Raw genomic sequence first — 12,794 nt, 5'->3', positions numbered from 1 at the left:
ATTAATTTTTTGCAAACTTTTATTATGAGCAAGGGTGCTGGAAGTGGTGGGGCAAGTGCACCCTAAAATATGTGTGAGGGGGATGTTTTCTTGGCGTTTTTTTGCTCCCCCCCCCTCAAAAAAAGGAAAGAGAGACAGAGACAGAGACAGAGACACGTTATTTTCATAATTGTTTGTTTTTTGTCACCCCAATCCTGAAATGCTTCAGGCACGCTTGATTACAAGAATATGGAGAGCACGAGTTTATAAATTTTACGTTTTTAGCTCATATCAACTGGAACATAGTTCCAGGGAGCTTATGGGATGGTGCGTCATCTGTCCAACAGTTGGTCAGTCCATCCATAAATACTTGCAACTTCCCCTCTGAAACTACACACACAATTTCGATGAAACTTCACCACAACCTTCATCACCCATGATGTACCAAAGTTTGTTCATACCATAAAAAAATTAATTTAAAAAAGATCAGGATCTTTGGGGGTCTATGGTGGGGTTGTCCCCCAAAATAGGTACTTGCTTTCTCTCAGAAACTGCACACACCGTTTTGATGAAACTTGACCACAACCTTCATCAACCATGATGTACAAACATTTGTCCATGCTATTTAAAAATTTGGCATCTGAGGTGGGTCATAGGGGGAGGGGCTGTTGCCCCCCCCCCAAATAGGTATTTGCTATAACATTGGTTCATTGGTAAATTTTGATGATTCCGTCCCACGTCTACATCCTCGTCAGTATCATTATTCTACCAGGTGAGCTCCTTGGGGTATTGCCCCTATTTTTGTTTCTTTTATTTTTGGCTGTCATGTTAATCGTTTAGTTTAGAGTGCAAAGCAGACACAGAAAGGCTTTGCATTTTGAGATGCTTTTTATGTCATGGTTGCAATTTGTTGCAATTTATCAATGCAGTGGTGATTATGTCTATATAATTGATATTTCATTTTTCAATTATTTTTTAATTATGCATATATATGATTATTTAAAGAAGTGGGATTGCCATTAGCAAAACAAAAATTAGGTATTGTATGAGCCATCCCATGCAATCGAACGTTCAAGATGTCAGTTGGTCTTGATTTAGTAAATCATACAAAAGTTATTTGATAAATACTTTACAAAATAAATACAAAGCACTTGTTGACTGTGAGAACTAACCATGACGTCAACAGTGGCAAAATAGGTTTTAATGTAATCAGTAATAGGAAGAGGCCATGCAACAATGTACAAGTGAGACACAATAGCAGGAGAATTCAAACAAGCCAAGTCTGAGACTTGGTGCAGTGTGAGAAATATAATAGGCTGGAGGCTGTAGAAACCAAATTACGTTTACGTTATTCCTGTGCCCGTTTCATTGTGATATGGTTGGAAAGTAACACTTCAGGCCATTTCCTTCCATTTGCTGTAAGATTTTTTTTCCACAAGAACTGTTGCCAACAATTGCATGACACACCCCGATTCAGATAATTAGCATGTACAGCATGCAAGTTTGAACTTTGGGCTTACACTTTGCAACTCCTATTTTTCTGATAATAGCAGACAATGCAGGCATAAGGCACTGGAAAAACTCCATGTCCGATACATTAATTTATGTATTACCAATGTTGCATACAATCATTCACCATGAAGCAAATGTTTTGGAGCAGGTAAAATAAATAACTAAAATATTGAATGGGCTTTATGCATTTATTTGTACACATCTATACTAATAAGTGTGTGTGTGTGTGTGTGTGTGTGTGTGTGTGTGTGTGTGTGTGTGTGTGTGTGTGTGTGTGTGTGTGTGTGTGTGTGTGTGTGTGTGTGTGTGTGTGTGTGTCCTCCATAACTCCAAAACCATGAAACCTAGCAGCCTGAAACTTTGCATGCATACTAAGAACACTCCATTGAAGTGCAAGACTGAAAATTGAGTGTTTGGGTTAATTAAAACACCCCTTTTGAAGATAATTAACAGCTTTATTTAATTATATCCTTTATCAGGCACATCCTTGGACACTTCTCTTTGGGATCTAAGAAGTATCCTAGGTAACCTTGCTGGGGTCTGAAGCCACCATGTTTTTTGGCCTGCTCAACCATGCCTTGACTTGGAACAGGCCGCAATGATTTCTTTATGATAGTTTTATTTTTTCCACTTTCCTCACTCATATTATCAAATGCCTGTTCATCATAGCTATGAATTGCTGTGTACATCGCTTTTGTAAATGCTATAGTTATAAAATTAGGAGCTTGGAGTGATTTCATGCATTACATGATGCAATTTTCCATGATCTACTCTCACAGGCCAATTAAAGCATATCATCAAAATATTATTTTGGCTTTGAGGATCGGATATTGTCCGGACTAAATAAATGTCAAAATCTGGAATAAAATCTGATAATTTAAAGAAATAACGAGGCTTATAACTAAGCCTATATACCTATTTACTTTAAGCAAGCAAGGCTATGTTCCCTCCTTCTGCATCCATACACAAGAAAATATGAAATTCCCAAAGCATAAAACATCTTTTTCTACTGTTTGGACAATTATATTGAGTGAACAAAATATTTTGGAATGTGCCAAAATGACCCTGTAGGGGATGCAGATTCTAAAATGTTAGGATTGCTGTAAGAACCTTAGGAACCAGTCTTCCAAATTTTGTGAAACACTTGATTTCAAGCCCCCCTGCCCCCACCAAGTTGTCATTTGTTATTTTTACCAAGTATAGGCCCGAAATATGTAACTCATGTTGTGTGGGGTGGGGGTCAAAATAATCACTCAAATATATTTTTGGATAGACCCTGATGAGATCTACAAGAATCAAGAAAAATGTTTTGGTGTCCATGGATTTTGGATTTTTAGCAGATTTTTGAAGTTGCATTTGTCATGCATTCCAACATTTGTCATGCATGCTTGTGTTACCACTTTGGTGAGGTTAGAATACCACTTAATCCGAACTGAACTGGCATTTTTCTTCAATTTTGCATTGTTTGGGGTTACATCTCGAATAAAAACTGACAGGGAGGGTGTGCTTCCTTTGGAGCTGAGGGGATATGAACTTGCGTGTGGAGCTGCTGAACCCTTAGGATTATGAACCCCTTAGCAGCTGTATGAATGGGTGAAAGGACATGTAACTGGTATGCAAATAATTGTCTCTCTCAAGAACAGGTTGAGAAAACAACCCTCTTCTTAATGCCAGGTCTGACAACGTCCAAGCCATCACTGGCTCCAAGGAAGCAGACCACTTTATACCCGATACCCCAAGCAAGATAAATGACTCATTTTCCAGTCAAAGTACAGAATTCCATGTGGTGACAGTGTTCAAAGAGGCAGTTGGTCAGAAAGGTCCAGCTCAACTGAGTCTACAAGTTGGTGACTGGTTTTGTGACATCTCAGATGATGGAGCACAAGTGAAAGTTATGCCTCCTTCTGGACTGAACACCTTAAAGTGGCCCTTCCCCAAAGATAGACCGTTTTATGAATGCAAGACCATCGTGAAGAAAATCTCATTCCCCATTCCAATTCACAGATGCAATAACTTAAAATTTGATAATTACTGAACTTTGTGATGTGCGGTTTATATAGCAGTCATTAACCAACCATATTCTGCATGCAATTTTTACATTGTTTAAGATCCTTTCTTTTTTGTGCAGTGATATAACTCAAGAAAACTGAGATTTTAAAGTTCAATTCCAGTAGGAGTACCATGGTAATCTATTTTTTGTGTTTTCTACCAGTTTGTACTTTTTCAAATGCAACAAGATGAGGTTTTGGTAGTTTCAAATGTATTATCATAACAAAGAAATCTAAGTTCCACATGCAAGCACATAACCCCTCAGCTCTAAGCAAATTGTGAAGATCTTTTTATCTCTCTATTCTAAATCTAACCAAAGAGAATGCAAAATTGAAGAAAAATTCCAATTTGGTTATGACTATGTGGTACTTTCACTTCACCAAAGTGGAAATAAGCAATGCTCGGATGCATGACAAATGCAACTTCAAAAATCTTCCAAAAATCCAAAATCAAAGGATACCAAAATATTTTGCTTGATTCTTGTGGCCCATCATCATTTTTGGGTGATTTTTGGAGCCCCCCTGCCCCTCCCTCCTTGTTAGTTATTTCGGTCTAAACTTTGTAAAACAGCAAAATTATCAAATTGTAGAGGGGGGTTGATGGGGGTAATAATAATGACTCTTATTTTGGAACTCAGCATGCCTGAAAATTACCAGGTGAATTTTGTTTTGCTAAGTCTGAGAGGGATGGGCAACGAAATGTTCCATTTCTGGTTCAATGGGCTTGGAATGGCCCTGCTTGCAATACAACAGTTTTTATATCTGGAATGTATACCTAAAGCCCCCCAAATTACATCTTTCTTTGCAGTCTATAACATGCTATAATCAACTTGAAACATACACACACCTGTAATGACAACCACATCTCCTGGTAGCAGCATCAGAGCCCAAAAGGCAGCAGTTCTCCAAAGCTCCAATGTTGCTGTGTCACCGAGCCAATCCATCAACAAAAGTGAGGAAACAGAGAACGAACGGCCTGCACAAAATCCTTTCGTGGCTTGCACATAACGCACACCTCGTGAGTTCAACACCACAGCCAAGAGATTTTTGCCTGGCCCAGAACGATCAGAAAGGCAAACCCGCAATGTATCAGTCTTAACTCGTCCAGAATCTGTATTCTTCATACCTTTGCTTGATGATTGCCATGATCCCCCAACTTTATCTGCAGACCTTTGTTGGTAAGCACCTTTCAGTGTCCTTTGGGCAATGACTGTGTTTTGTGCATCATTATTTTGGACATCGGATTGGCAAGAGCTTTTTGGGGATCTGGCTGTTTCTGTTTGTTCTTCCAACTTCCTGTGAAAGTGTGCAGATGTCACACTTCTTTTAAAATTGCTTTTCTCAGTGGAAGCAACTGTGTGATAATCCTCCAAAGAGCTCTCACAATTGATGGAAACTGGAAAAGCTGTTCCAAATGACTTTTCTTTTATGGTGACAGAATGCACAACTTCGCATTTCCAATCTCTGCCTTGGTGCAATCTTCTGCCATCCACAGTGGCTATTGGTTGAGAGACTTGGGAACAAAGCAAGCCTGAGCCAACGCATTCAAACATCATTCCTCCAGTTTCATGCGGTAAGCATCTGTGGAGCTGACACAAGGAATTTTCTTTGTATTTGCACTCAACACATACGTCATCTTTTGACTGGGAGCTTGCATGCTTTGGAGGTTTCTTCAAGACCTTAAAGTTTCTTTCTTCCTCATGTTCATCAGAAGATACCCTTTTCCAAGTGGTACTCCTTGAGGAATTCTGAAGTCCATCACATTCTTCAGATAAAAAAGATGGAAAAAGAGTTTGCGATTCCTTGGCATCATCAAAGATTTCTCTGCAACCAAATTTCCCTTCTTTTGTTTCATGTATTTGGCAACATTTTCTCTCCTTCATTTGAAAAGAGTTCTCAAACTGCCCCTCTGCGGAAGCATCAAGATCGAACAACTCTGGTGATAAAGGTTCATGCACAACATCACTATTTACAGTCCAATGGCTCTCCGTAAAATCAGCCACTTGGGGGCAGTTTTGCACCAGGTCGCCTGACACAACTTTTGTTGACATTTGCAGGACATCTGCAGAATATTCACCAGTTGGGTTATCTCTTTGTTGGCCATCATTATTCTCTCCATTCAAAGCTTCTTGCTTGTTCTTCACAATACTATTTTCACATGTACTTAGGGGTATTTGCTTCCCCATCGACATACAAGCAGGGTCAGAATGACTGCTTACTCCCCCTGTTTGAATATGCCAAAGAGGAGCATGGTGCTCTTCCTTTTGAACACTGTTCTCTGGAATATTGACGTCCCAAAGGTCAAGGTTGATGCTTGGTGCCCCGACAAACGCGTATATTCTTTTTTTCATTAGTTTTCTGATGGATCCTGTGTTGATCCATTATTTCCTGAAAAAAACCTGCACATGAAATAAGCAGTGGCTTGGAAAAGATTGTCTCAGACTGATAAATCAATCAATTGGAAAGACTTGTGAAAACAGAACTCAAACGATAATTTGTAAAACAAGTGTACTTCATCCCAATTCAAATAATTCACACATCCAAATGTTGGAAGAGTATTGGCTGATTGTAATATTAAGAGGGGCATGGGGCTGTACCATTGATGTAGTTTGGCCAGCGTACAGGGTACTGGCACACAAATTTATAATTTGGACAAGCTAACAGCAAAGTCTTTTCAAAAGGAATCACATGATTTTAGCAGTCAAAGGTAAATGCTAGCAGCCAGGGCAACTGACTTAATATTCCCTCTCAAGGGATGGCACATTGTAAAAAAAAAAAAAAAAAGGCCTAGCGATGAAGCACCAATACGACAATATATAATTGGATTATATCACTTCAAGGATGCAACCCAGATGAGACAAATCAAATGTGGGAATGCCATCTCAATCCCTGGATGATTTTGTCAGTATGGTATATTCAAATAATCTTGCCAAAACAAAAATATAACTTACAAAATGGCAGCTGTATGTTGCCATGACTTGCCATTTTGAAGAAACTGATGTTTTCACTCATAGACACCATTTTCACCTTGCAAAATACTTCTTGTTTTTCTTTTCGGCAGTGTAAAGAGGAAACAATGACACCGATTCATCTTCCAGGCTGCCGTCACTCAAAACCCTAACATCCTGCAAGGAAACAGTATTATGCAATACTGTTTCAACACGTATATTCATAGAAATGGAACATGCATTGGACGATGCTTAGGTATCTTAATGCTCGACCTGAGGCCATGTTACCCTGTCAATGAGGACACAATTTCAAAGCAATTTACTCAAAAACCTAGAGAATAAGAGAATTTTAACTATGTTTTGCAGTAAAGTAACATCCACTGAACACTGATATTATAAAATATGCAGGTTAGCCTGTTTGCATTCTGATCTGAGAATATGACTCATAACTCTGGGATACAGCTATTTTCAAATTACATATACTATAATGATTTGTGGACAAACAACAGACCTGTTGTCTCATAATGTCCTTGCAATTCAAGCTCCTCAATAACTTTATCTGTAAAACCTTATTAAAAAAAAAAAGAATTGCATATTCCTAATGACAAACTTCAAGACGGTGGCTGCTCGTTGTAAACCTGTGCATTTTAAGAGCCATCTCCAATGATAAATCCTAGCAATAATAACTTATGCCAATTTGAATGTGGTGGACCAATACATCATCCTGTGATGAACTGCAACAGAGTAGGGAAGATCATTTCAAATCACATTATATTGGTGTTTTGTGAGATACAAATGTAGGGAAAAAGAAACAGCAGGAAGCATCCATCGAGCCATCAATTATTTAACATCTCAACCAAATTGGCTTATTGTTTTGCAGTTCATGCTGCAAGCAAGTTAATGCAGTTCCCACATGCTGAGTTACACTATAAAGTGAGATTGTTAGGTAACATTTTGGAAATAAATTTAGTCAGAGAACAAATGTGGACAGCAATTCAACTTCTCGTCTAATCTGAGGCAACTAGTAGGCCTGAAAGAGCTTGCGGATGAGAAAGCAGACTTTATAGTAAAAGTGTCAGGCACTGGTGTATCCAGCAGGTGGGTGGGATCTTGCAAAGGGGTATAGGGGGGTTCTTGCAAAGGTTCAGTGAAGCATGTGAATCACAAGCACATCCAATTGGTGTTTTATTCGATACATTAGAAAGAGAAAAAGAGAAGATATCAAACCAGTGATGTCGGATAAAAAGAGGTGCTTCAAATCAGGATAATGCACTAAACAAAAATGCTATTTACTCATTTCCTGATTTTACTTTGCCTCCAATCGACTGAAAAATATATATACCCTAACCCACCCACCCTCTCTAACTCGTCGTGAGCTATAACAAGATCAATGCACTTAGAACATAAAATAAAAAAAAATGTTCCAAGGATGAGAATAAAGCCTGGTGTTGGCACAATGGTTAGGGCAGCGGCTTGGGATCCAAAAGGTCCTGAGTTCAAGCCCCGTTGGTCCACTGAAGGGGTTGACTCAGCCTGTCATCCTTCCGAGGTCGGCGAAATGAGTACCAGTATACTGGGCCGGTGTATACCGTGGTTAAAATAGGTATACCATATCCCTGTGTCGTAAGAGGCGACCAGGGTTGCGTCAGGAAGGGCATCTGGCGTAAAACGTGCCAAATCACGATGCGGATCATATGGATGATCAGCTGTGGCGACACCTATCGGGAGCAGCCGAAAGAAGAAGAAGGAGAAGAGTTCCAAGGATGAGAACATTGAACTAAATGACAAAGATGTGTGGCAAACAGCAATATGGTTTTAAATAACATTAATTATGGAGATCTGGGAAATTTATCAAGTCAATGTGAAGACAAATGGCAATTTATCAAATCTGATTACCATCAAGGGATTTGGGTGAATCATGAAGCGCATTGGCTTTGTAAAAATGACACTGTGGAAAAATATTATTGATACATTAACATTTTATTTGAAAGATTATAGATGATTATTCATTATAATTACTTGTTGCAAATTTCCCAATCAATTCTGTTCAGCATCTTGTGATGGTTTTACCATGAAAGGCATTGTATTTAAAAATTTGATTTGATATTTGTATTTTGGTTATTCATAAAAAGGCCATCTTTACGGTAGTCCACATATACTGTGAGACCTCGCTTTACGTCAGAGATGCATTCCTGAAAAGTGGGACGAATATCAAAATGACAATAATCAAAGCAGTTTTTTTCATAAGAATTAATGGAATAAGTGGAGCATGCATTCCTAATATTACCACTTCAGGTATTATATTTCACCTTTAATGATACTACCCTTTTTTATGAATAACAATTATATTCAAGTGCACATACGTAATAAAAAATATATTAAAAAAAAAATTACCAGACATATATATATATATATATATATATATATATATATATATATATATATATATATATATATATATATATATATATATATATATATATATATATATATACATAGTCTTCTGGAAGTGGTCGAAGTTGGTGGTATGACTTCGTCTTCCTACTTTTTCAATAAACATCGGCATATTTAGTGATCAAAGGCAAACTTAATAACCCGATAACATCAAGAGCATGTTCACCAACATCTATTTGATGAATAACATCTAATTTCACTCCTTATGCTCGGTTCCCACTATCACGATGCACGGCACAATTGAAATTGTGGTCTTAATGGTGGACTAATCGTGGTGATCCTATCAGATCTTATCAGATCTTGAGGTCAGTCGTGGCAATCGTGTTAATCGTAGAAAATTTTTGAACGGTTCAAAATTTTTCTACAATCAACACGATCAATTGTCAATCGGGATCATCGTTTCAGATCGTATTGCATCGTAACAAAGCGCGACAGATCGTATTGCATCGTAACAAAGCGGGACAGATCGCATCTAATCGTGCTTCCTAATCGTGGTGATCGGGATCGATCTTAGACAAGACAAACACCACGCACTGTGAGACCACGATTTCAATCGTCCCATGCATCGTGATAGTGGGAACAGCTTTCAGAGAAATTCCATGATCAGCTACGAATGGACAATCGTGGCGTTCGTAACGGATCGCATTGTGCTGTATCACGTGATTGGGTTTTCGTATATCATGACTCGCCCGCTAGGGGTGGCAGTGATGTACATTCGGACGCGGAAAAAAGCAAAGTTACTGCTACGCTCTCGCCCTCCATGTTCCGCTGCACCTCGGACACCACAGTTGGCTGACGAGGATGGTTGATCGATGAGTACCGGTGCACGGACAGGTGCCCGTTTTTGTCGGAGATGACTTCGAATTGTTTTCGGAACAATTAGGGTGCTATTTCCACGCGAATGATGTGGTCGACGAGAGCAAACAGAAGTCGATCTTGCTCGCCTCGCTGTCGGCGGAGCATTATCGACTGCTGAGTGATTTGGTGGCGCCAGACAAGCCCAGTGATGACGGGCTGTCGTTTCGGGACATTGTGCAGAGGATGAAAGCACACATGGCGCCGGAGAAGTCATTACAGCTGGCTCGATACCAGTTCGATCGCCTCGCCAAAGGTACATGGGAGCGCGTCGCTGATTTCGTGGCGTGGATGAAGCATTCTTACGTGGCCTGCAAGTTCACGGCAGAGAAGCGTCCAGCTCGGCTCAGAGATCGTTTTATATCTGGGTAGCAAGATGCGAAAATGGTTTCGGTGGTTCTATGGCTGAAGGGTGAAGCCATTACATTTACCTCGGCGGTCGACACTGCTACGGCTGTCGAGCGGACTCACGGAGATGTTCGGACCATCACCGGCCGCAGCATGCCAGATGGCCCTGGGGCCCACGCGGTGTCGCGAGCACCCCAGGGCGCACGCTCGTCCTTCGGTGCGGGTCGGGGCCTGACGTCGCCGCGCGGCCGCATGAGCGGCGAGGTGACCCCGCGGACGTGTTTGGGATGCGGAGGTCGACACATGCGCCGTGTGTGCCAGTTTAAAAGCACCGTGTGTTTACGTTGTCACAAGGTGGGTCATCGAAAGCATGTGTGCCAAGGGGCGTTGGCCACCGTTAAGGTCAGGGACGGCGATGTGCGAGGCGATCTCGGCGACCTGGGGCGAAGCCGGCAGCCGTTGAGGGGCCTGTTTTCAATTGGCCCTGCGGCGACGCGCCCGATGACGGTGGAAGTCGAAGTGAACAACACGCCGATCACGTTTCAGGTTGATACGGGTGCGGCGGTGTCGATCATCGGCGAACAGACCGCACGTAGACTCAACGACCTGAAGCTTATCAGGTCCGACCTCACACTGTTCACGTACACCCGCGAGAAGATAACGCCAGTCGGGATGGCAGACGTGTCTGTGCGGTACCAAGGCCAGGTCGCCGCGCTTCCGTTGTACGTCGTGCGGGGGAGGGGTCCGTCTCTCCTCGGCCGAGACTGGCTGACCCGCATCAGGCTTGACTGGGCCGCCGTTCACCTTGTGCATCCCGTGCCGAGCCGATGGGAGGATCGGTTGGAGAAGATTCTGCAAAGACATCAAGGTTTGTTTTGCGACGACCTTGGGAAACTCAAGGGCATGGAGGCAAAGCTCTTCATGAAGGAGGGGGTGGTTCTTCGTTTTTGTAAACCATGACCGGTGCCGTATGCCCTGCGGGACAAGGTCAAGGGTGAACTGGATAGGCTGGAGGCCTGTGGAGTGATCGAACGGGTGTCGTACTTAGATTGGGCCACCCCGGTCGTCACGGTGCTGAAACGGAATGGAGACGTCCAATTGTGCGGCGACTTCAAGTCCACGGTTAACCCGGGGCTTAGCGTGGAGCAATATCCACTGCCGTCAATCGATGAAATATATGCACGATTGGCGGGGAGTCAATACTTCACGAAGCTTGATCTGCGTGATGCATATTTTCACCTGCCGATGGATCCCGGGAGTAGCGACCTTTTGACAATCAACACATGTCAAGGGCTCTATCGATACACCCGACTCTGTTTTGGAATTGCTTCGGCCCCGGCCTTGTGGCAGAAAGCCATGGATCAGGTTTGCATTGGCCTGCCTGCTCAAACCTACCTGGACGATGTGCTCATTGCGGGGAAAACGGCGGACGAGCATCTTGCGAACATTGCCCAAGTACTGACGAAGCTAGAAGCGTGCGGCCTGCGCTTGAACAGAGACAAGTGCGCATTCTTCAAGCAGCGCTTGGAATACCTCGGGCATGTCATCACGCCAGAGGGTCTGTTGAAAGGCCCTCGGAAGGTGGAGGCGATTCAGCACATGCCACCGCCTCGCGACAAGACGCAGCTGCGCTCGTTCATTGGTATGGCCCAGTATTACCAGAGGTTCGTGCGCGGGCTCAGCTCACAGCTTGCGCCGTTAACGCGGTTGCTCAGGAAGGACGAGTGCTGGGCCTGGGGGCCTGCACACCAGGTGGCATTCGACCGCGTCAAGCGGCTGCTCACAGAGGATACGGTCCTCGTGCACTACGAGCCTGCACATCCGCTCTTATTGGCATGCGACAGCTCTGCATATGGCATCGGGGCAGTGCTCTCCCACAGGATGGACGATGGTTCCGAGCGGCCTGTTTGTTTTGCATCCCGGACCCTGTCCGCAGCAGAGCGGGAATATGCCCAGATCGAGCGCGAGGCTCTCAGCCTCGTCTGGGGTGTGCGGAGGTTTCATCAATTCCTGCTGGGGTGGCATTTCACTTTGCAGACGGATCACAAACCACTTCAATTCATCCTGAGACCCGAACGCGGGGTACCGGTGGTAGCGGCCGCGCGGATACAGCGGTGGTGTCTGTTTCTTGCTGCATACAATTACGATATTCAGTTCCGGAGCACCGAAAAGCATGCAAACTGTGACGGGCTCTCGCGCTTGCCTTGCGCGGAGGGTCCAGTTGCGTGTGAGTCGGCCGACCGGATTGATGTGTTCGCGCTGGGCCAGATCCAAAGCGGGCCGATCACAGCCAAACAGGTCGCGGTGGAATTGGCTCATGATCCAGTGCTCGCCCGTGTCGTTCAGGCGATTTCTACAGGGAATTGAAGCGATCTACCCTCAACACCGGCATTTCAGCCTTTCGCGTCGCGCGCATCGGAGCTGTCGTTGGTCCAACGGTGCGTTATGTGGGGAATGAGGGTGGTGATTCCACCGAATTTCAGGCAGCGGTGTTTGGAAGAACTGCATGTCAGTCACCTTGGCGTCGTGAAGACCAAGAGTCTTGCTCATAGCCTGTTGTGGTGGCCGGGGTTGGACAAAGACATGGAGCAGTTGGTTAAGCGTTGCACCACATGTCAAACAGATGCTGATAACCCACGTCGAGCTTCAG

The 12,794-nt window shown here is 43.2% G+C and overlaps 1 protein-coding gene across 6 annotated transcripts in view; it reads right to left on the bottom strand.

Moving 5' to 3' along the window:
* SHLD2 (shieldin complex subunit 2) overlaps positions 1 to 12,794 on the bottom strand; it is an 80,710-nt gene that overhangs the window by 56,143 nt on the left and 11,773 nt on the right. For 4 of the 6 annotated variants that reach the window (XM_085881682.1, XM_085881687.1, XM_085881685.1 and 1 more), the window contains 2 exons: positions 6,522 to 6,664; positions 4,387 to 5,938 (listed from right to left, as the gene is read on the bottom strand). In XM_085881682.1, the coding sequence (XP_085737808.1) occupies positions 4,387 to 5,890 (1,504 nt within the window). In that variant the 5' untranslated portion in view covers positions 5,891 to 5,938; positions 6,522 to 6,664. Of the gene's footprint in view, positions 1 to 4,386; positions 5,939 to 6,490; positions 6,665 to 8,096; positions 8,206 to 12,794 lie in introns of all 6 variants that reach the window. The other 2 variants (XM_085881686.1, XM_085881683.1) reach the window with 2 other exon arrangements.

Source organism: Eptatretus burgeri, chromosome 5 (assembly GCF_056783735.1).
Source record: "Eptatretus burgeri isolate ZD-2024b chromosome 5, Ebu_testis_v1, whole genome shotgun sequence".
In the NCBI taxonomy this organism is placed as follows: Eukaryota; Metazoa; Chordata; class Myxini; order Myxiniformes; family Myxinidae; genus Eptatretus; species Eptatretus burgeri.
This window is presented reverse-complemented; position numbering and strand designations above follow the sequence as displayed.